The sequence below is a fragment of the Accipiter gentilis genome, chromosome 11 (genome assembly GCF_929443795.1).
Source record: "Accipiter gentilis chromosome 11, bAccGen1.1, whole genome shotgun sequence".
Lineage (NCBI taxonomy): Eukaryota > Metazoa > Chordata > Aves > Accipitriformes > Accipitridae > Astur > Astur gentilis.
The window spans coordinates 1344223-1367062 of NC_064890.1; the positions used below are offsets into that span (position 1 = coordinate 1344223).

At 70.2% G+C, this 22840-nt stretch overlaps 3 protein-coding genes across 3 annotated transcripts in view; all 3 read right to left on the reverse strand.

The window, feature by feature from the left end:
- Positions 1-386: 386 nt before the first annotated feature.
- On the reverse strand, positions 387-11891 carry LOC126044606 (cadherin-related family member 5-like). The gene is made up of 17 exons (XM_049814519.1): positions 11740-11891; positions 10511-10615; positions 9611-9828; positions 9042-9101; positions 8857-8949; positions 8244-8330; positions 8033-8143; positions 6373-6543; positions 6196-6286; positions 5431-5537; positions 4708-4908; positions 2975-3106; positions 2419-2497; positions 2097-2290; positions 1819-1839; positions 999-1572; positions 387-514 (listed from the first exon to the last, which is right to left on the reverse strand). Exons 2-17 carry the CDS (start codon positions 10569-10571, stop codon positions 387-389), a joined length of 2328 nt encoding a protein of 775 aa, XP_049670476.1. The 5' UTR covers positions 10572-10615; positions 11740-11891.
- Positions 11892-14439: 2548 nt separating this feature from the next.
- Positions 14440-15707, reverse strand: ATP6V1F (ATPase H+ transporting V1 subunit F). The gene is made up of 2 exons (XM_049813697.1): positions 15498-15707; positions 14440-15162 (listed from the first exon to the last, which is right to left on the reverse strand). The coding sequence occupies exons 1-2, from the start codon at positions 15653-15655 to the stop codon at positions 14961-14963; spliced, it is 360 nt and encodes a 119-aa protein (XP_049669654.1). The 5' UTR covers positions 15656-15707; the 3' UTR covers positions 14440-14960.
- A 994-nt stretch (positions 15708-16701) lies between these two features.
- FLNC (filamin C) overlaps positions 16702-22840 on the reverse strand; it is a 31241-nt gene continuing 25102 nt past the window's right edge. Inside the window, 9 exon segments of the mRNA XM_049813676.1 lie at positions 16702-16998; positions 17387-17531; positions 17533-17603; positions 18151-18369; positions 19099-19275; positions 19570-19699; positions 19947-20062; positions 20305-20442; positions 20940-21209. Of these exon segments, the coding sequence (XP_049669633.1) occupies positions 16811-16998; positions 17387-17531; positions 17533-17603; positions 18151-18369; positions 19099-19275; positions 19570-19699; positions 19947-20062; positions 20305-20442; positions 20940-21209 (1454 nt within the window). The 3' untranslated portion in view covers positions 16702-16810.

The following is a 22840-nucleotide window of genomic DNA, read 5'->3' on the forward strand; positions in this document are numbered from 1 at the left end:
CGGGGGGGAGGTGGGTGTGCAAGGCGGGCAGTGAGTGTGCAAGGGCGGGGGGCTGCAGGGGGCGGCCGGGGGTGTGCGAGGGCCCGCACCGGCCCTGCCTGCTCCCAGTGCTCCCAGTATACCCCAGCGCACCCCAGTGTACCCCAGTACACCCATGCTCGCAGTACACCCCAGTGCACCCCAGTGCTCCCCGTACACCCCAGCGCACGTGCCCCCCTCAGTGTCACACGCGTGTGCCCGCAGGCGTGTTCCGGCCGCGTGCGTGCGTTTGCACGCCCGGTGGTGTCACCCGTGGGTGCTCCCCGGCACAGGGCGGGTGCTGCTCGTGGGTCCCCGGGGGTGACGGTGACCCCGGGGGATTAATGACAAACACCCGCGTAAGCCTCTTAGCAAGAGCCGCCCACGGCCACTCGCAGCCCCGGGGTCACGGGTGGGAGGAAGTGCACACCCCCCACCCTGGAGACATCCCCCCTCCCCGGGTACCCCGGCGACCCCCCCACGGCACCCAAGGGACCTGATACCCAGAGACCCCAAGGCCCTCCGCACCCCGGGGACCCGGCACCCAAACCCCACGGCCCTCCGACCCCTCGCACGGGACAGGGACCCCACGGCACCCCCGCCCCACGCCCGGGCTGTGGGGCACCGCCGGGGCAGGGCACGCTTAAGGAGCGCGGGGCCTTTAAGGGGCGTGGCCAGGAGAGGGCACCGCCCACCCGGGGGCGTGGTCACGGGTGGGGTGGAGCGCGGGAGATGCCACGTGGGGGCGCCCGGAGTGCGAGAGGGGGCGGGGGGGGTCCCGGGGGGAGGGGCTGTAACCCTCCCAGTGCCTCCCAGTGCCCCCCCAGTGGAGTGGGGCCGGAGGCTGTAACACCCCCAGTGCCCCCCCCAGGCGAGCGGGGCGGGGGGCTGCAAACCCCCCCAGTGCCTCCCAGTGCCCCCCCAGTGGAGCGAGGCCGGGGGCTGTAAGACCCCCAGTGCCTCCCAGTGGTCCCCAGTGCCTCCCAGTGCCCCCCCCGCTCCCAGGGAGCCCCCGCTGCCGCTCCGGGTCTTTATTGGTGCCATCCCGACAGCAGCCGCACCGAAGCCGTCCCGCGCCCCCCGACCCCCCCCCAGCGCCCCACCCCTCAGCACTCGATCGAGTCCTCCAGCAGCTGCAGCAGGGTGGGGGGCACTCTGGGGTCCCCCCCGACCCCCTCTTCCAGGCTCTCCTCGCTCACCTCCTCCAGCGCCGGCAGCCCCCCCGGAGGCCCCCCCCGCCGCCCCCCCGAGCCGGGGCTGCCCCCCCCCCTCCCTGCCCCCCCCCCGACCCCACGGCCGGGCGGGGGGGGCGGGGGGGGTTGGGGCTGGCCGGCGGGGGGGGCGGGGACCCCTCCGGGGACCCCCCCGGGGACCCCCCCGGGGATCCCCCCGGCCGCCCCACTGAGTTGGCCTGGGGTTTGGGGGCGGGGGGAGGCGGGGGGGCCGGGGCTGGGGGGGGGTGGCGGCGGGGGGGGGGGCCTCGCCCCCCTCGCTGTACCCCTCGTTGGGGTAGTAGAGGCTGGAGGGGCTCGGGGATGACTTGCTGGCAGGGACCTGCGGGGGGGACGACAGAAGGGTCAGTGGGGACCCCCCCCAGCACCCAGCGCCCTGCTTGGCACAGGGACCCCCCCGGGACCCCCACTCCCCAGCACCCAGCAGCATGCCCGGCACAGGGACCCCCAGCACCCCCAGCACCCCTTCAGGGAGGCTCAGGGCATCAGCGCCCTTTGGGGGGAGAGGCGCTCAGGGCTGCCCCCCCCACCCCGGGGGGGGTCACCGCCCCCCTCCCCCCGCACTCACCGGCTGGAACCACCTCAGGCTCTGTGGGGGCGGAGAGAGGGGGAGAGGCGTCAGATGGGGAAACTGAGGCACGGGCAGGGTGGGGGGGGGGCTCCCTTTCCCAGCTCCCCCCAGACCCAGGGACCCCCCCGCACACCTTACAAGCCCCCCCCCTCTGAGCTGTGGACCCAGGAGTTCTGGCACTGAGGGCGGGGGGGGGGGTCTGGGGATGCAGGGGGAGGCTGGGGGGCCGGGGGGGGTTGGGGGTGCAGGGGGGGGGGCGGTTGGGGGGCCCCTACCACGTTGGGGTGCTTCTCGATTGCCAGTGCCGCCCGGTCGGCCGTCTCCTGCTGCCGCTGGCGTTTCTTCATCGCCCTCATGATGAGGAAGAGGATGGCGGCGGTGAGGAGCAGCAGGGCCCCCAGCCCCCCCGCCAGCACCCCCATATTGAGGGGGCTCCGGCCTGGCCCCACCTCCGAGGGGTCCCGGGGGGCTGCGGGGACAGGCGAGAGTCAGGCTTTGGGGGGGACGACACCCCATCACCAGGGGACGTCCTGGTGCCGTGGAGCAGGAGGGGACCCCCCCGGGGGGGGGTACATGCAGTGCCCCCCGCCTCCGTACCCGCCTGCCCCGGCCACAGCACCTCCAGCTCCACCGTGGTGTTCGAGGTCTCCCCCGACTCCTCGTCCCTCGCCAGCACCTGGGGACATTATGGGGGGGGGGGACAATGGGGGGGACACAGGGCCCCTCTCACCCCCTCCTGCCCCACTCGGATGCCTGGGTTCCCCCCCCAGCTCAGCACGGTGCTACCGCCCAGCCCTGGCACCTGCTGGGGGGGTCTCTGGGTCCCCTGGGGGTCCGGGTCCACCCGTGTCACCCCTGGGGTCCCTCCCTGCCCCACGGGTGCTACCCTGGGGGTGGTCCCATGGGTGCTACCCCCGGGGTTGGTTCCTGCCCCTCTGGTTTCATCCCCCCTGCCCCCCATCAGCCCCCCCATCCCACCCCCACTGTGTCCCACCGTGCCCCCACAGTATCCCCAACCCCACTGGTGCCACCCCCCAGCCCCCCTGGTACCCACCCCAGTCCCCCTTGGTGCCCTCCAACCCCTCTGGTGCCCTCCAGGACCCCCCCCCCCCAGTGGCATGCCCCCCCAATGCCCCCCCCCGGTGACCCCCACCTGCAGGCGGTAGGTCTGGGCAGGGCGCAGGCGGTCAGCACGGGCCACCAGTAGCCCGTTGGGCATCACCTGGAAGAGCTGGCTGTGGTTGGCACTGGGGCGCAGGCTGTACCGCACCTGGGGGTTCACTCCCTGCGGGGGGGCGATGGGGATGGGACATGGGATGACAACACCCGGCCTGAGCCCCCTGCCCGCACCCCTTTCCCACATCTGCCTGTGCCCCTGCCTGCATCCTCACCTGTACCCCAACCCGCATCCCTGCCCGCACCCGCTGCCTGCACCCCATACCCGCATCCCTGCCTGCATCCTCACCCGTACCCCTGCCTGCATCCCCTGCCCAAATCCCTGCCCGCATCCCTTTCCCACATCTCCTGCCCGCACCCCTGCCCGCATCCCTTTCCCACATCTCCTGCCCGCACCCCTGCCCGCATCCCTTTCCCACATCTCCTGCCTGCACCTCTGCCCGCATCCCTTTCCCACATCTCCTGCCCACACCCCTGCCCGCATCCCTTTCCCACATCTCCTGCCTGCACCTCTGCCCGCATCCCTTTCCCACATCTCCTGCCCAAACCCCTGCCCGCATCCCTTTCCCACATCTCCGGCCCAAACCCCTGCCCGCATCCTTTTCCCACATCTCCTGCCTGCACCTCTGCCCGCATCCCTTTCCCACATCTCCGGCCCAAACCCCTGCCCGCATCCTTTTCCCACATCTCCTGCCCGCACCCCTGCCCGCATCCCTTTCCCACATCTCCTGCCCGCACCCCTGCCCGCATCCCTTTCCCACATCTCCTGCCTGCACCTCTGCCTGCATCCCTTTCCCACATCTCCTGCCCACACCCCTGCCCGCATCCCTTTCCCACATCTCCTGCCTGCACCTCTGCCCGCATCCCTTTCCCACATCTCCTGCCCAAACCCCTGCCCGCATCCCTTTCCCACATCTCCGGCCCAAACCCCTGCCCGCATCCTTTTCCCACATCTCCTGCCCGCACCCCTGCCCGCATCCCTTTCCCACATCTCCTGCCTGCACCTCTGCCCGCATCCCTTTCCCACATCTCCGGCCCAAACCCCTGCCCGCATCCTTTTCCCACATCTCCTGCCCAAACCCCTGCCCGCATCCCTTTCCCACATCTCCTGCCCAAACCCCTGCCCGCATCCCTTTCCCACATCTCCTGCCCAAACCCCTGCCCGCATCCCTTTCCCACATCACCTGCCTGCACCTCTGCCCGCATCCCTTTCCCACATCTCCTGCCCAAACCCCTGCCCGCATCCCTTTCCCACATCTCCGGCCCAAACCCCTGCCCGCATCCTTTTCCCACATCTCCTGCCCAAAGCCCTGCCCGCATCCCTTTCCCACATCTCCTGCCCAAACCCCTGCCCGCATCCCTTTCCCACATCTCCTGCCCACACCCCTGCCCGCATCCCTTTCCCACATCTCCTGCCTGCACCTCTGCCTGCATCCCTTTCCCACATCTCCTGCCCACACCCCTGCCCGCATCCCTTTCCCACATCTCCTGCCTGCACCTCTGCCCGCATCCCTTTCCCACATCTCCTGCCCAAACCCCTGCCTGCATCCCTTTCCCACATCTCCTGCCCGCACCCCTGCCTGCATCCTCACCCGCGCCCCTACCCGCATCCCTACCCGTACCCCTGCCCGCATCCCCTGCCCACACCCCAAACCCGCCCCCCCTGCCTGCATCCTCACCCGTACCCCTGCCCGCACCCCCTGCCCGCACCTCGGGGAAATCGGGGTCGTGGGCGCGCAGGGCCAGCACGTGGCCGCCGAAGGTGAGGAGGAGGGCGGCCTCGCGGGCGCCGGCGGGGACGAAGGCTCGGTACGTCGGGTGGGCGAAGCGTGGTGGGTGCCGGTTGGCGGCCAGCACCCGCACCACCGCCTGCGTCACCGCGTACTTGTTGGCGTCGTTCACCTGCGAGGCCTGGAGGGGTGCGGGGGGGGGGGTACCCAGGTCCGACCCGCTGCCACCCGGCCTCCTGCACCCATGGGTGCCCCCCGGCATCCCCCCGGCACCGGCACCGTGGGTGTCGCTCAGCCCCGGCCACCACTCACCACCCCAGGCGTCCCCCATCTCGCCGGTGCCCCCGTGTCCCCCGACATCCCCTGTCTCCCCGGGTACCCCCATTTCCCCGCACATCCCCCACCCAAGACATCCCCCATCTCCCCGGGTACCCCCAACTCCCCGAGCATCCTTCCCCTCAGGCGTCCCCCATCTCCCCTGGGCACCCCCATCTCCTGGGGGTACCCCCGTCTCCCCAGATACCCCCCACCCCGGCTACCCCCATCTCACGGGGCATCTTTTGCCCCAGCATCCTCCGTCTCCCCAGGTACCGCCATGTCCCCCGGGATCCCTCACCCTGGGTACCCCCACATCTCCACCAGCGTCCCTCACCCTGGGTACCCCATCTCCCCAGCCCCCCCCCCAGCCCCCCCAGCCCCCCACCATGACGCTGAGGCTGATGGCGGGGGTGCTCCGGCTGCTCTCCACAGCCCGCAGCAGCGTGATGGCCCCCGTCATGTTGTCGATGTGGAAGCGGCCGCTCTCCCGGCCTGGGGGGGAGTGGGGGGGTGGGGGGGGGCAGGGGCTGAGCTGGGGACCCCCGGACCCCCACCCACCCCCTCTGCTGTGGGGCATTGTGGGAAACTCCCCTCCCACCCGCCCAGGGCATCCCCCCAATGTCCCCCCCTGCACGTTCATACCTGGACCCTCAGGGCTGGGAGGGCCCCCCCTGCTATTTAGGGGGGCCACATGGGGAGTGGTGGGGGTGGTGGTGTCGTTATTAACCCTTCGAGCACCAATAGGGGGGGTTTAACCCCTCGGGTGCTGGAGCACCCTTGGGTGCGCAAGGGCATGATCCCCCCCCCCCCCACCCTGCAGCCACCCTGTAACAGGGGTGGGGCAGGATTAGGGCCCCCCCGCTCAATCCTTTTATACAATTTGCACCTGCAGGGCCCCATTGGATCCTGGCAATTGGATTGTGCCGGCACAGACCCCCCCCCCCCCAGCATGGACACCCTCCCTACCCCGCTACGGCCCCCCCAGCTCTGCCTGCCCCAAGGACTGGGAGGGATGGGGGGGCACTGGCCCTGTGAACCCCCCGTTTTCCGGGCACTGCAGCCAACTCTGCCCACCCGTGTCCATGCCCACCCGTGTCCCTGCCCACCCGTGTCCCTGCCCGCCCGTGTCCGTGCCCACCCCTGCCCGTACCTGCCAGCAGGGAATAGGTGATGGCCGCCCTCAAGCCCCTGTCCCCATCCTCAGCGTAGACGGAGCCGGGGCTGAAGCTCAGGGGACCCCCCTGGGGTGGGGGGACACGGCCAGCTCAGCCCTACGGGACCCCCCCGGCCCCGGCCACCCCCCGCCCCCGTGCCCCCATGTCCCCACCTGGAGCTGGCCCTCGGTGACGTTGGCGGTGTAGATGGGGCTGGTGCAGATGGTGAGGCCGTGGTGGGTGCGGGGGGTGCAGGGCAGGAACTGGGGGTACTGGTCATCCCCGTCCAGCACGTTCACCCGGACGCGGGCGGAGGCGTTGAACCGCTCCTTGGTGTTCATCTCCTGACAGACGGACACACGGATGGATGCCGTGGGGGGCAGAGAGCCCCCCAAACCCTGCTGTGGGGCAAGTCCTGCCTCCCGGAACCCTGCCAGCTGGGGAATGGGATGGGTGATGCCCGGCCAGGCACAGGGACCCCCAGGAGAGAGGGACCCCCCCCAGGCACAGAGACCCTCAGGGCACAGGGACCCCAGACAAAGGGATCCCCCATGGGACAGGGATCCCCATGGGATAGGGACCCTCAGGGGACAGGGACCCCCAGGGGACAGGGACCCCCACGGCACAGGGATCCCCAGGCACAGGGACCCCAGACAAAGGGACCCCCATGGCACAGGGACCCCTACGGCACAGGGAACCCCATGGGACAAGGACCCCCAGAGGACAGGGACTCCCAGGGAAGAGGGATCCCCACGGGATAGGGATCCTCATGGGACAGGGACCCCCAGGGCACAGGGACCCCTACGGCACAGGGAACCCCATGACACAGGGACCCCCATGGCACAGGGACCCCCAGGGCACAAGCACCACCACCCCACAGGGACCCCCCAAGCACAGGGACCCCAATGGGACAGGGACCCCCCAAGCCCAGCCAGGAACGGGGTCAGCAGCTCAGGGCAGGGGGGGGACTCCCTGAGGACAGGGGATACCGGTGGGTGCCCCCCCCCAGTGGTGCCCGCTGACACAGGGGGGGGGCCGGGCGCCCATTAGGGAAATGAGGGGGATTGAGGGCAGGTGTCGGGGGCTGACGGGATCACGTCACCCCCAATTAGCAGGGACGGCGAGGATCGGCCGGCGGGCACGGGGAGGGGAGGGCACGGGGGGCTGGGGGGCCCGTGCCGGGGCGGGGGGTCGCACCCACACGTGTGCGCTGTCCCCGTGTCACGGCAGGGCCGGGGCTGGGCGTGGGGTGGGCACGGGGGGACCCCGAGGCCGTGGCATGGGCACGAGGGCCCCAGACCCACGGCAGTGGGGCTGCACGGATGTGGGGTGGAGATGACACGGGCAGAGGGGACGCGGGGACGTGGGGTGGGCACAAGGTCCCCGCACCCACGGCGCTGGGGCTGCACGGACAACGTGGGGGGAGATGGCACGGGCACGAGGGACGCAGGGACACGGGATGGAGATGGCACAAGGGACGCAGGGACACGGGATGGAGATGGCACGGGCACGAGGGACGCAGGGACACGGGATGGAGATGGCACGAGGGACGCAGGGACACGGGATGGAGATGGCACAGGCACGAGGGACGCAGGGACACGGGATGGAGATGGCACAAGGGATGCAGGGACACGGGATGGAGATGGCACAGGCATGAGGGATGCAGGGACACGGGATGGAGATGGCACAAGGGACGCAGGGACACGGGATGGAGATGGCACAGGCACGAGGGACGCAGGGACGTGGGGTGGGCAGAAGGGCCACGGCACGTCCGCCGGGTCCTCGTCCCCACGTCGGCGGGCAGCGGTTCCCGCCGGTCGCGGGGGGTCTCACCACGGCGGTGACCACCACCTCCAGGTGCTGCCTGCTCTCGAAGTCGAGGGCGCGCGCCAGCACCACCTTCCCGCTGTTGGGCAGGTCGATGCGGAAGAACCTGGCGTCGGGCTGGGGACCGGGCGGGGGGCTCAGCGCCGGCAGATGGCCCCGGCCCCCCGCCGCCCCCGCGCGGCCACGCGTCCCCCCTCATCCCCGCCCCCGGGCTCACCGAGGCCGTGTCGATGACGTACATCAGCGTGTCCCCGTCCGCGTCCTCCGCCTGTGTGCTGAACACCACCGAGTGCACCGCCGCCAGCTGACGGCACCGACCCGTCACCACCGGCACCCCCGGACACAGCCCGGTGTCCCCAAACCCGCCTCGGTGTCCCCATCCCTCCTGGGCGTCCCCATCCCTCTTGGGTGTCTCCATCTCCTCCTGGGTGTCCCCATCCCTCCTGGGTGACCCCATTCCTCTTGGGCATCCCTGTCCCTTCTGGGTGACCCCATCCCCTCCTGGGTGACCCTGTCCCTCCTGGGTGACCCTGTCCCTCCGGGGCACCCCACCTTCTCCCAGTACCAGCCCTGTCCTCATCCCCACCATCCCTATTCCCAGCCCTGTCCCTGCCTCCATGGCCAGCCCCGTTCCTGTCCCCATGGCCATCCGTGTGATGCCCCTGTCCTGGTACCCATCTCTGTCACTGTGACCATGGCCATGACCCTGACCATGCCTGTCCCCACTGCTGTCCTGGTGCCCATCCCCATCCTTGTCACCGTGACCATGACCGTGCTTGTCCTGGTGCCCATCCCTATCCCTGTCTCCATCCCGGTCCCCATCCCGGCACCTCGCTGACGTTGTGGGTGAGGACGGTGGCTCCCTGGAAGTGGGGCCGGTTGTCGTTCTCGTTCAGGACCTGGACGATGATCCGGTACTCGACCTGCCGGGGGGCACAGGGGTGACCCAGGGTGGGACCGTGCCCCGTGGAGGTCCTGGCACCCCTTGGGGTCCCCGTGGGCGCGGTGCCCGTACCGGGGAGAAGCCGTCCTCGGTGCACGTCAGGGCCACCATCAGCACTGGGGACTCCAGCTCCTGCAAGAGACGTGGTGTTGGGCAGGGGGACACGGGCGGGGGGGGGCTGCCCCACAGGGACACCCCCACCCAGGTGGGTGCAGGATGGACGGAGGTGGGTGCAGGCAGTTGTAGGATGGGTGCTAGCCGGGTGAGGGTGTAGCAGGTAGATACAGGATGGACACCAGATGGAAGGCAGTGCAGGATGGACACAGGATGGACGGAGGATGGACACAAGATGGATTGAGGGTGGACCCAGGATGACCGAGGACAGTAGGAGGATGGACACGGGATGGATGGAGGTGGGATGGGTGGATGCAGGATGGACACAGATGGATGGAGGATGGAGGCGGGTGGACGCACATGGGATCCAGGATGGATGAAGGGTGGTCGGAGGATGGACCCGGGATGGAGCCAGGTGGACCAAGGGTGGTTGGAAGGTGGACGCGGGATGGATGGAGATGGGATGGATGGACGCAGGATGGATCCAGGACGGAGGACAATGCGGTGGTCCGGAGCAGTGGCAGCACCTCGCGGTCCAGGGCCCGCCCGGCCGAGACGTTGAGCCGCACGCTACGGCCGTCCAGGTAGAACCAAGCGGCGTCGGCGCCGGCCAGGCAGAGCTGGAGCCCGGCGCTGCCCGCGTCCCCCGCCGCCGGCAGCCGGGCCACCAGGCTCCCGTGGGCGCTGTTCTCCGCGATCTCCGTGAACAGGTTCCCGAAGCCGCTGCACCCGTCACCCCGGGCTGCTGCCACCGCGGGGTCAGGGACGGGGACACGCGTCCGGCCACCCCCTGTCCCCCTGCCCGTGGGGTGCACGTCCCCGGGGGTCCCCAGCCCCCGGGTCCCCACCCCCGATCACCATCCCCAGCGTCCCTGTCCCCTAGATCACCATCTCCAGGTCCCCGGCCCCTGGGTCCCCACGTCCCATGTCCCCATCCCCAGGTCTCCATGCCTTAAGGTCCCCATGTCCCACGTCCCCATCTCCAGGGCCCCCACTCCCAGCTTCCCACCTCCCCGGCCCCCATGTCTGGAGGTCACCATCACCTATGTCCCACTCCCTGGAGCCCCCCAACTCTGGGTCTCTGGTGTCCTCACCCTTTGGTCCTCATGCCCTCAGGTCCTCACCCTCAAGTCCCCGTCCCCGAGGGGTGCCATCACCAGGGTCCCCCCTACACCCAGGTGCCCATCTCTGGGTCCCCACCCCCAGGGTCCCCTTCCCCAGGTCTCCATTCCCTCGTGACCCTGTCCCTTGGGTCCCCATCTCTCATGGTTGCCACCCCCAGCGTCCCCATGCCTTAGGGTCCCCATCTCCAGGTCCCCAAGGCCCAGGTCGCTGTCCCCACCAGCCGCTGGGTCCCTCCCACCCCTGTGCCCTGACCCGTCCCCAGTGTCCCCGGCGTCCCCAGTGCCACCCCTGCCCACGCTCACCTGTGGCCAGCTGCAGCGCCAGGCAGGTGGCCAGGAGGGCCGGGCAGGACGGTACCGCCATGGGGACCGGGGACCGGTGATGGGGACGGGGGCCTCGGTGGCAGCCTGCAGCCGGGGGTGGGGGAAAAGGAGCAGGGCTGGCACCCCCTGCCCTGTGTCCCTGTCCCTTGCCCCCTGCGCCCAGACCTCCGTGTCCCATCAGCCGCGGTCTCATGGCTGCCGTCCCCAGGTCCCCATCCCCGGGACCCCGTGCTTGGGTGCCCATGCCCATGTCCCCAGCCCTGGGTCCCCCAGCCCTGGGTCTCCATCCTTGGGGTCCCCACCCCTGGGACCCCATGCCCGTGTCCCCACCTCCAGGGTCCCCTTCCCCTGGGTCCCCAACCCCTGCATCCCCTTTCCCCGGGGTCCGCATCCCTGTCCCCATCCCGGGGGTCCCCGTCCCTGGGACCCTGTGCTTGGGTGCCCATGCCCGTGTCCCCATCCCCAGGGTCCCCCCCCAGGACCCCGATGTTTGGGTGTCCCCAGGGTGTCCCCGTCCCCGGTGGTCTCACCGGCCTCGCTGGCTGGGGGTCGGCCGGGCCCCGGCGATGCGGGGGGGGGCGATGCGCCCGCGCCAGGCCGGCACCGCTCCCTGCGGGACACCCGTGTCCCCCGTGTCGTGTGCGCCCCCCCCCCCCCCCACGCCGTGTCCCACGCGTGTGCACACCCCCCTCCGCCATGGGGTCTGCAGGGGTGGGGGGTCCCCCACCCCCCCGTCTGTGGGGGGTGGGGACCATATGGCGACCCCCCCCCCCCGCAAGCCAGACGCTGGTCCTACCCACCCCCCAATTAGCTGCGGGTAATTAGGGCAGGGGGAGGGTGGGGGCCTCTCCCCATCTGCCACCCCGACCCCCCCCCCACCCCCCCGGCACCGGCATGGGGGGGGGGAGGTGACCCCATGCTGCCCCCTCCGCGATCCCCCCCTCCGCCGTTGGGGGCAGAGGGGGCAGCCGGGGGGGGTGCGTGTCCCCCCCGGGGGTCCCTCGGGTGGGTCCCCCCGCCCTGCCGCGGCCAGACCCCCCCCCCCGTCCCGGGCAGAGGACCCGGGCGGCCGGGCTGTGTGTCCGTTCCCCCCCCCCCCCGCCCCCGCCTCATCCCGGGGCAGCGCCCGCCCTCCCCCCCCCCCCCCTTCCCCGGGACCCCCTCCCCGGGACCCCAGCCCCCTCCCGACCCCCCCGGCCCCCCCTTACCTGCCCGGCGCCGCCGCCCCCGGCGCTGCTGCCCCTGCCCGGGCCGGGACGGGGGGGGCGGATCAGCGGGGGCGGCGGCGGCCTGAGCCGCGGCGGGCGGGGCTGCCCTGCCTGCCCTGCCTGCGCTGCCTGCCCTGCCTGCGCTGCCTGGGGTGTCTCCTGCCCGCGCTGCCTGGGGGTGTCCCCTGCCTGCACTGCCTGGGGAGATGACCTGCCTGCGCTGCCTGCCCTGCCTGGGGGTGTCTCCTGCCCGCGCTGCCTGGGGGTGTCCCCTGCCTGCACTGCCTCTGCTGCCTGCACTGCCTGGGGAGATGACCTGCCTGCGCTGCCTGGGAGCCTCACCTGCCTGCACCACCTCTCCTGCCTGCGCTGTCTCCGCTGCCTGTACTTCCTGTGCTGCCTGGAGTATCACCTGCCTGCACCATCTGCGCTGCTTGAGGGTATCGCCTGCCTGCACTATCTGCGCTGCCTGCACTGCTGGGACTGCGCTGCCTGGACCATCACCTACCGGGCTGCCTGCTCTGCCTGCACTGCTGGGCAGTGTGCACTGCCTGCACTGCCTGCGCTGCCTGCACTGCTGGGTGGTGTGCACTGCCTGCACTGCCTGCGCTGCCTGCACTGCTGGGCGGTGTGCACTGCCTGCACTGCCTGCACTGCCTGCCCTGCTGGGTTGTGTGCACTGCCTGCACTGCCTGCGCTGCCTGCCCTGCCTGGCTGCTTCCACCGCCCGTCACCTGCCTGCACTGCCAGGCTGCCTGTACTTCCCAGGCCATGGCTTGCCTGCACTCCCTGCACAAGGGTGCGTGCACATGCGGCCCCAGCCCCGCACACCCTATGCACACCCATGTGCACACCCGCGTGCACGCCTGGGCGGGTGTGCAAGGGCCAGGGTTGAGGGTGAGCAGCCTGTGCACGCCCGAGCAGGCGTGCAAGGGCCGGGGTCGGGGCGCGAAGGACCCTGTGCACGCCCGGGCGAGTGTGCAAGGGCGGGTGTTGGTGTGTCCTGGTGCTGAGCCGCGCTAAGCGGCTTTGGGGACAAAGAGGATCAACACGTCCGGCCGCGGGGACGGGTGGGGGGTGAGGGCACCCACAGCCCCCCCGGGTGCATGGGTGTGCATGCACAGGTGGGTGGGTGGGTGTGCATGCAAAGGTGTGTGCATGCACACGTGTGTCTGTGTACACACCTGTGTGTGCCGGCATGCAAATGTCTGTGGGCACGTGTCCGGGTGCACGTGTGTGCACACGCCTGCATGTGCAGGCGTGCACGTGTGTGTGCATGCATGTGGGTGTATGCATGTGCCTGCAGGCATGCATGCATGGGTGTCTACGCATGTGTGTGCTTGCACGCATGTCTGTGTATGTGCACGCCTGCGTGTGCGCGTGTGTGCAGATGAACACTTGTGTGTGCATGCAGCTGTGTGTGCGTGCACGGGGTGTGCACACACAAATGTGTGTGCAAGGGCGTGTGCAACCAGTTGCACGTGTGCCCACGCGTGTGTGTGTGTGTGCCCAGCACTGTCCTCCCCCTCAGGGGACCCAGGTGTCTGGGGGGGTTCTCCCCCCCCCCAAAGGAGAGCAGCGGGGGCAGCATGACCAGCAGGACCCCCTGGGTTGGGGTGCAGGAAGGTAGGGCTGGACACCTGGGTTCCTCCCCCGGGGGGCAGCAGGTGACCACCCCACCCCCCCCGGTGGCACAGGCCAGCACCCCAAGATGAGGGGGTCCACCACACTAGGAGGATCTGGCACCCCAAGGTCTGAGGGTCATCCCCCCCCAAGTCCTAGACCCCCACACCGGAGGGACCCAGCACCCCGAGATGGGGGAGTCCCCATCCAATCCTGCATCCCAGCACTGGGGGGACCCAACACCCCAAGATGGGGGGGGCCCCCATTGACCCGAAGATGGGGCATCTCCACCCAGACCCCCACCCTGGCACTGGAGGGACCCAGCACCCCAAGATGGGGGGGCCCCCATTGATCCAACCACCCCAAGATGGGGAGTCCCCACCCACCCCAGCACCGGGAGGACCCAGCACCCTGAGCTGCTCCCCACATCCCACTGCCCCGCTCCCCAGCCCGGGGGTCCTAGGGCACCACAGGGTGCCAGGGTCTCCCATCAGTGACACCCCTGTCCCCAGGGCCCGCAGCAGGAGTGGGTGCTGCTGGGGGGGGCAGCACCCACCTAAGCCAGGCCCAGCACTGGGGGCCACAGAACCCCAACACCAGCAGCTGCAGGGATGGGGGGACAGGGCCATGGGGTCAGGGGGAACTGGGGACAAAGGGGGGGGCAGGTGTGGGGGAACGGGGTACCCGTGGGGCAGGGGGAGTGCCTGGAGGGGGGGTCATGTACCCCGGGGATGGGGGGGTTGACATGGAGGGACAGGATGCCAGGGGGGTGGTATTCTGGCATTGGGGGGGGGGGGGGAGGGGGGCACAGGCTGGGGGTCCCAGCCCCCCACCAGGGCACAGCGCCAGCCCCCCCATCCTGCCTGTGACCCCCACATCCCCATGCCACAGCCCGTCCTCTGCCCTGTGCCCCATAGCGTGTCCCCATGCCCTATAGCATGTGTCCCCCCCCCCCCCGACTCCGAAACACGCTGAGCTTCCAGGCACTGCTGTCCCCATGCCCCCCTCCCCCCCAAACCCTGCCCCCCTCCCCACCCAAGCCCCACGGCGTGACCCACAGAGCAGAGCAGAGCAGGCTACGAGCAGTGACAGCACGTGTTGGGGACACAGACACCATTTGGGCACAGCGGGGGGGGGGGGGTGTCAATAAACACCAGCCCCCTGCCCAGGGGTGCTGCTGGGGTTGGGGGAGGGGGGACCGCGGTTATGGTGACAACACAAGCACCTCGTGTCCTTGGGGTGTCCCCCCCACCCTGACACCCCCCCGGGGCCGTCTCCTCCCCTGCCCACACCAGCCGTGGCGGGCAGAATCTGGCAGCAGCGGGCAAAATCCGGCAGCCGCCGCACTTCCCCTTCCAGCGCCCGTCACGGGATGGAGGAGTCACAGGGCAACGCCGGGACAAACCCCCCCACACCCCAACAGCACCCTGGGGTGGGATGAGGAGCCTCGGGGGTGGGACGGGGACCCCCAACAGCACCCTGGGGTGGGATGAGGACCCTCGGGGGTGGGACGGGGACCCCCAACAGCACCCTGGGGTGGGATGAGGACCCTCGGGGGTGGGATGGGGCGTGTTTTGGGGGTACAGGGCGGGGGGTCCCTAGCGGAGGTCGTCGGGGGTGAAGAGGCCGCGGGCGCGGCGCAGGACGGAGTCCTTGGTGGGGTCGTAGGGGTGCTCCTTGGAGGGGATCTCCAGGACGGCGGGCAGGGGCCGGGCGTGCGCCTCCACGGCGTGCCGGATCAGCTCCGCCAGGCACTGGCTGATCAGGATGATCCCGATGTCCTCCCGGCTCAGGAAGCTCCTGGGGGGCAGAGGGGGGGTGTCAGCGCTGGGAGCCTGGGTCCCCCCGGCACCCCCTTGACCCCTACACCCCCCCCCCGCCCAGGACTCCCCCCTCCTCCCTTTGCTCCAGACCCCCTCTCCCCACCGGGGACTCCTGGGACCCCCCCCCCCATCCCCGGGACCCCCCTCCAGTGCCCCAAGACACCCCCCCCAGTGCCCCAGGACCCCCCCAATACCCTGGAAGCCACCCCCCGAACCTCCCTATCCCCGGGACCCCCTCACCCCCTGGACCACCCCCCCAACCCCCGGGCCTCCCCCATCACACCCCCCCCTCCACCGACCCCCGAGGCCTACCGGAAGGTCTCCTCGATCTCGGCCAGGCTGGTCTCCTTCTCCACCACCAGGAAGTTGGGCTTGCGGTGCTTATCCAGCTCGCCCACGCCGCCCAGCAGGAACCCGGTCACCGTGTCCTCGTCCCCCAGCACCGCGATCAGCTTCCCGCGGCCCGACATGGCCGACACCGACACCGGCAGACGCCGTTACCGGGGGGGGGGGGAGCACCGCGCATGCGCTGCCGCGCAGGACACGCCCCCTCTCTCCACCCACCACCCCTCCGGGCCACGCCCACCCCCCCTGTCGTCCCGCCCACGCCGCGCTTTCGAGCACGGCCTGCGTTGCGCTGGCCCCGCCCCACCCGTCTTGGCCCCGCCCCGTCGCGTTAGTCACGCCCCTCTTGCGCCTTCTGCCCGCCCCCTCCCAGGGCTGGTCGTTCTGACCCCGCCCCCGCGGCTACGGCCCCGCCCCGCCCGTCGCCGTGGCCCCGCCCCTCCCGGACCACCCGGGCATGCGCAGTTCGCCTTGTCCTTGAGGAGGGGAGGCGGGGGGACCCCCCTGTGGGAACCGGTGTCCTGACCCCCCCCAGGGCACGGCACCCCCAGCCCCACGGCCCCGGGACCCCGGTGTCCTGCCTCGGACCCCCCCAGGACCCCAGTGTCCTGCCATAGACCCCCCCCAGGACCTTGGGATCCTGCCCCAGATCCCCCCAGAACTGCCCCCGGACCCCAGTATCCTACCCCAGACCCCCAGGACTCCCCCAGGACCCCAGAATCCTGCCCCAAACTGTCCAGGACCCCTTCAGGACCCGATGTCCTGCCCCGGACCACCCCAGGGTCCCCCCTGGACCCCAGTGTCCTGCCATAGACCCCCCCACAACCCCTGTCTGGACCCCAGTATCCTACCCTGGGCCCCCCCAGTACCCCAATGTTCTGCCCTGGACCCCCCAGGACCCCCCCTGGAACACAGTGTCCTGCCATAGATCCCCCCAGGACCCTGAGGTGCTGTCCCAGATCCCCGCAGGATCCCCCCCCAGGACCCTGGGATCCTGCCCCAGACCCCTGAGGATTCCTGCTGGACAGCAGTGTCCTGCCGTGGCCCCCCCCAGGACCCTGGGATCCTGGCCCAGAGCTCCCCAAGACCTCAGCATCCTGGCCCACCCCACCTCAGACCCCCCCACCCCACATCCCCCCCCATCCAGCCCCCCACAGTGATCACAGCACCCTGAGTCTCCCAGTGCTTTATTGGTGGGTCCAGGACCCCTTTGGGACCCCCCAGGTCCCCCCCCAACCGCCTCCTCCTCATGTCCTCCAAGTGTGGGTGCCGGGGGGGGGTCAGGGGACGGTGACGCGGTAGGGGCTGCCGGGGACGTTGTCGTCCCCCCAGCGCAGGATGAGGACGTAGTCCCCCTTCTCCTTGACTGTGTAGGTGACGTTGTAGATCCGGTTGCCCACGTGCTTGACGTAGACCTCCTCGCAGGGGGTCTTGGGGCCGTGGACCCCCACCATCAGCATGTTGGTGCCTGGCAGAGAGCAACGCTGGGTCTACACCCTGCCCTCGAGAGCCCAGACCCCCCCACCGGACCCCCACCTCTGGCCCGTTGCCTTCCCCATCAGACCTGAGACCCTCCACCAGACCCTGGACCCTCAACCAGACACCCCCCCCCTCCCACCCCGACCCACCACCTCCCCCACTGGACCTCTCCAATGACCCATCGCATCCTCCGCCAGACCCTGGACCCCCCCCCCCCCCCCCAACCCATCGCATCCCTCTGAGACCCCAGATCCCTTGGACCCCCTCCCCGTGACCCATCACATCCCACCCCAGACCCCAGACTCCCCCCCAGAACCCCCTCAGTGACCCATCCCCTCCCCGGACCCCTCGAGACACCCCAGGACCCCCCCACGCACCAGCCTTGCTGCAGTCGACAGTGAAGTGGTTCTTCTGGCCAAGGAAGGCGGTGGCCAGCCCCGGTCCCCGCGCCACCACCTTCCCCGCGTCCGAGGAGAACTTGGGGAGTCCCCCGAAAGCGGGGGGTCCCCGTGACGACGTCCCCCCCCCGCGTCACCGTCTCCACCAGCACCGTCGACGTCTCGTGCAGGCTGTGTCCCCCCGACAGACGCGGGCCTGGTGTGGTGGGGTGGGGACGCCGTCAGCGCCCTGCCCGTGGGGACACCCCCACTCTGTCTCTGGGGACCCCCTTGGGGAACCCACCGCACTGCCCATCCCCTCAGAGACCCCTGTGGCACCACTCTGGGGGTCCCCAGTCTGTCACCTTGGGGCCCCTCTGTTGCATGACTCTGGGGACCCCCCATCGCACCGCCCTCAGGACCCCCAGTCATGTCATGCTGGGGGTCTCCCTTCATGTCACCTTGGGGGTCCTCCATCATGTCCCCCCAGGGACCTCGCAGCACGTCACGTTGGGGGTCCTCTATCACGTCACCCTTGTGACTGTCTATCCCACCACCCTAGGGAGCCCCCTATCCCACCACCCTGGGGACCCTGCCACCCCTGTCACAGCACCCTGGGGACACCCCAGCATGTCACCTTGGGGGTCCTCCATCATGTCACCCTGGGGGTCCTCCATCATGCCACTCCACTGAACCCTTGTCACCCCCCCGGAGACCCCTTGTCACCCCCCCCCGGGGACCCATCCCTGTCCCCCCATCCGTACCGGTGACCTTGGCCTTGAAGGGACTGCCGACGATGTGGTGGGGGCCGCCGTACTTGATGGAGATGAGGTAGTTGCCGGGGGCCATGGGGGTGTAGGTGACGCGGTGGCCCTCGGCGCACTCCATGCAGTCCAGCTTCACCTTGGAGGGGCCGTCGATGGTGACAGCCAGCGCGCCCGCCCCCGCGTTGGCCGTCTTCACCAGGAACTCCGAGCACACGCCTGCGCCAGGTGGGTCAGGCGCCGGCACCGCGCCGTGGCCGTGTCCCCGCTGCCACCACCCCGTGGCCACGTCCCCATTGCCACGACCCCAAGCTGTGGCTCCACGCCACAGCCGTGTCCCCATTGTCACCACCCTGAGGTGTGGCCCCACGCCGTGGCCACGTCTCCGTTGCTACCATCTAGAGCTGTGGCCCCACACCGTGGCCACGTCCCCATTGCCAACTCCCCATGGCCACGTCCCCACTGCCACCAACCTAGAGTCACGGCCCCATACCATAGCCACGTCTCCATTGCTACCACCCTATAGGCTTGGCCATCTCTCCTTTGCCATCACCTTGTAGGTATGGCCATGGCCCCACTGCTGCCACTCCAGAGCTTTGGCTCCGTACCATGGCCACGTCCCCACTGCCGTGGCCATGTTCCCATTGCCACCACCCCATAGGCACGGCCGTGTCCCCACCACCACCCTCCCACAGCCTTGGTATTGACCATGGCCACGGCCATTGCCACCACCCCATAGCTACATGGCTGTGTCCCCAGTGCCACCACCCCACAGCTACATCCCCACGGCCACGTCCCCAGTGCCACCACCCCACAGCAATGTCCCCATGGCCACGTCTCCATGACCACCTCCCACAGCTATAGCATTGACCGTGGCCACCTCCCCCCCAGGACCCCCCCCCCCCCCCCCCCCGCCGCCTGAGCCATGTCCCTCGCAAGCGATGTCACCTGTGAGGCCGCCCTCGAGGCCGGGGCCGTATGCGGTGACGAGTCCGGGGTCCCCGGCCTGGCTCTGCTCGCCCACCCGGATGTTGAAGGGGCTGCCGGGCACGTGGCGCCCGTTGAAGCGCAGGTCGATGGAGTGCACCCCGTTCTCCCGCGGCAGGAACCCGATGGCGTACTTGTCTGGAGGTGGCACCGCGTCACCCACCGTCCCCGCACTGCGCCTCCGTGTCCCCATCTCCCTGTGTCCCTGCATCCCTTGTCTCTACATCCCCATGTCCCCACATTCCCATGTCCCTCCATCCCTCGTCCCCACGTCCCCATGTCCCTCCATCCCTTGTCCCCACGTCCCCATGTCCCTCCATCCCTCGTCCCCACCCCCCCATGTCCCCACATTCCTTGTCCCCACGTCCCATGTCCCTCCATCCCTTGTCCCCACACCCTGCGTCCCCACATCCCCGTGTCCCCATGTCCCACCGCTGTCCAGCTCGGAGACGTAGCACTCCTCCACGACGCCGGCCGGCGTGTGCACCTTGGCGTCGATGACGCCCCGCGCCCCGTTCAGCTGCACCGCGAAGGACGCCGGCTGGTTCACCGTCACCGTCTCCTGCGGGGACATGGCGCTGGTACTGACCCCCGGGGACCGGGGTGGGGGGGGGCTTGGAGGTGGGCACGGGGTCAGCATGGGGGGCACAGGGGTGGGGGTACCCCAAGGGTGCCACAAGGGCGCAAGGTGGCCCAGAGGTGACATGGGGGGTTGTCTGGGGAGCCTAGGGGTGCAGGGTGACACTGGGGGGTGACACTGGGGGGGTGATACTGGGGGGGTGACCGCGTGTCCCCACATCCCCGGGTACCTGGAGGCTGGTGACGGTGAGGCGGCGGGCGTCATCGGAGTGGGAGGCCACGGGCACCACGAAGGGACTGTCGGGGATGTGCTCCTCGTTGAACTTGATGGAGACCTCGTAGTCACCTGGGGGGACACAGCGGTGGCCTCGCACGGGGGCACAGGGACACCCTGACACTGGGACGCCCTCACTTGGAGACACCTTTGCACGGGGAGGACCCTCGCACAGGGACACCCTCACACGTGGGTCCCACCTTGTGTGAGGGTCCCTATCCCCCCGGCACGAGGCTGTGCGCAACCCTGAGGTTGGGGGTGGGGGGTGGGGGTGTCAGGGATTGAGGGGACACACACAACACCCTGAGACCCACCGGGCTCCTGGACGAGGTAGGAGACGCCGCAGGATCCGTCCTTGCGGTCCTCGAAGGCGATCTCGGCCTTGCTGGGACCCTCCACCGCGATGGAGAGGCCCCCGGCCCCCGCCTCTCGCGTCCAGATGCTGAATTCAGCTGGGGGACACACGGACGGACACCCATGGGTCCCCCCATCCTCCGACAGTGCCACCCCCAGCCACAATGCCCCCTGCGGCTCCTGCACCCATATCCCCCCCAACTGCACCCCTATTCCCCCCATTGCACCCATATCCCCCCCCAACTGCATCTGTATCCCCCCATTGCACCCATATCCCCCCAACTTCACCCATACCTCCCCCAGCCGTCCCATTCCACCTGCACCCATATCCCCCCCCAGGTGCGCCCATGTCCCCCATTGCAACCCCCCCTGCACCCATACCCCCCCCCAAGTGAACCCCCACCCCCCGTTCCCCCTGCACCCATACCCTCCTCACCTCTTGCACCCACCACCCAAACTGCCCCCACATTCCCCCCCGTTGCACCCCTATCCCCCCCAACTGCACCCATACCCCCCCATCGCACCCATGCCCATTGCCCCCATACCCCCCACACCCCTAGCAGCCATACCCCCCACCCCATCACCCCCCCCGTACCTGGCACGCCGGCCACGCCGCGCTGGAGGCCGGTGCCCCCCGCTCGCACCTTATGGGCACCCCCTTCGCCCAGGGGCCCGACGGTGAACTGGAAGGGGCTGCCGGGCACGTGCTGCCCGCGGTACTTGACGCTGACGGTGTGGGGGCCCATCTCCTGGGGCACGAAGCGCACGCTGTACACCCCCGCGCCCCCCGCCACCACCTCCGCCTCGAACCGCTGCCCCGAGGGGCTCAGCACCTGCGCCGACAGCTCCTGCGGGGACGCCTCGCCTGCGGGGACACCGGGGCACCCCGTCATCCCCGGGGGCATCTTGGCACCCCATTACTCTGGCACCCCGTTGCCCCGTTGCCGTGGCACCCCGGCACAGCGTCGCCATGTCACCCCATCCATCGCCCTGGCACCCCAGCACCAGGGCGCACCGGTACCCTGGCACCCCGGTACCCTGGCACCCTGGCATCCCACCACCCTGGCACCCCATCTGCCCATCACCATGGCACCGGGGCATCCCAGCACCAGGGCGCCTTGGCACCCCAGCACCCCATTGCCGCATCACCGTGGCACCCCAGTGCCGTGTCACACCCCATCACCCTGGCACCCCAGCACCGTGGCACCCTGGTACCCTGGCACCCCATCACCCTGGCATCCCATCACCAGGGCACCCTGGCACCATGAAACCATGGCGCCCTGCTATCCCACCACCCTGGCACCGCATCTGCCCATTACCATGGCACCGGGGCACCCCGTCACCATGTCACCCCACCACCCCTGCACCCACCAGGGACCCCCTTGCCACCCCGAGACCCGCCAAATCCTGTCTGCCCCCCCCCGCTGGGCGCAGACCTCCCTGGGGAGCGTGCACCCTGGTGCAAAGGACACCTGCGCACTTGCAAGCGCGTGTACACACGTTTGCAAGTGCACACACGCGTGCACACGCTTGCGAGCATGTGCAGACATGCGCAGGCATGCACGCACACCTGTGAGTTTGCACACTTGCACTAAGGGCGTGCACACCCCTGTGAGCGTGCACACCCGCTTGTGCGCACTTGTGCAAAAGGTCCCACTCCGTGAAGGGCCAGCGTTGCCCCCCCCGGTCTCCGCGCGCATCCCCGTGCGAGGGGCGCACACCCCCTCTCGTGAGCACAGCAGCCGGTGCCCAGTCACCGCGCATGTGCAAAGGCAGCCTCGCGCGAGCGAGTGTGTCCCCAGAGCTCCTGGGACACGGGCACGTGTCCCGGCCTCGTGCGAGGCCTTGTGCAAGGCTACGCACAGGCTGGAGGGGGAGGGTGTGTGCTGGCCCCTGGTGTGAGCACACAGCCCTTGTGCAAGGGCACACGGCCCCCGTGAGCACACACAGCCCCCGTACAAGCACGCTCCCATGTGCAAACGCACATTCAACCCTTGCACAAGCACACGTCTGTGCAAGCACGCAGCCCCCTGCAAGCACACGCTCTCGCACAAGCCTGCCCGCAGTGCTGTGTAAGTGCGCGCGGCCACGTGCAAGCCCGCTCCCGTGTGCAAACGCACATCCAGCCCTTGCGCAAACACACCTCTGTGCGAGCACGCACAGCCCCGGTGCAAGCACACCGCCGAGCAAGCACGCAGTGCCTGTGCCAGCCCACTCCCCCGCACACACACAGCCCCTGTGCAAGCCCACAGCCCCCGTGCAAGGGTGCTCCCCTGTGCAAACGCATCCAGCCCTGGCGCAAACGCGGTCCCCTGCGAGCGCGGCACCCGTGCAAGCACGCAGCCCCGGCGCAAGCTGGCTCCGATGCACCCGCGCATCCAGCCCTCGTGCGAGCCCGCTCCCCTCCACGTGCGCGGCCCCCGTGCCAGCGCGCTCCTCGCCAAGCCCCCTCCCACTGCAAGCGCGCCCGGCGCGATCCCGCTCCCCCCCGACCCC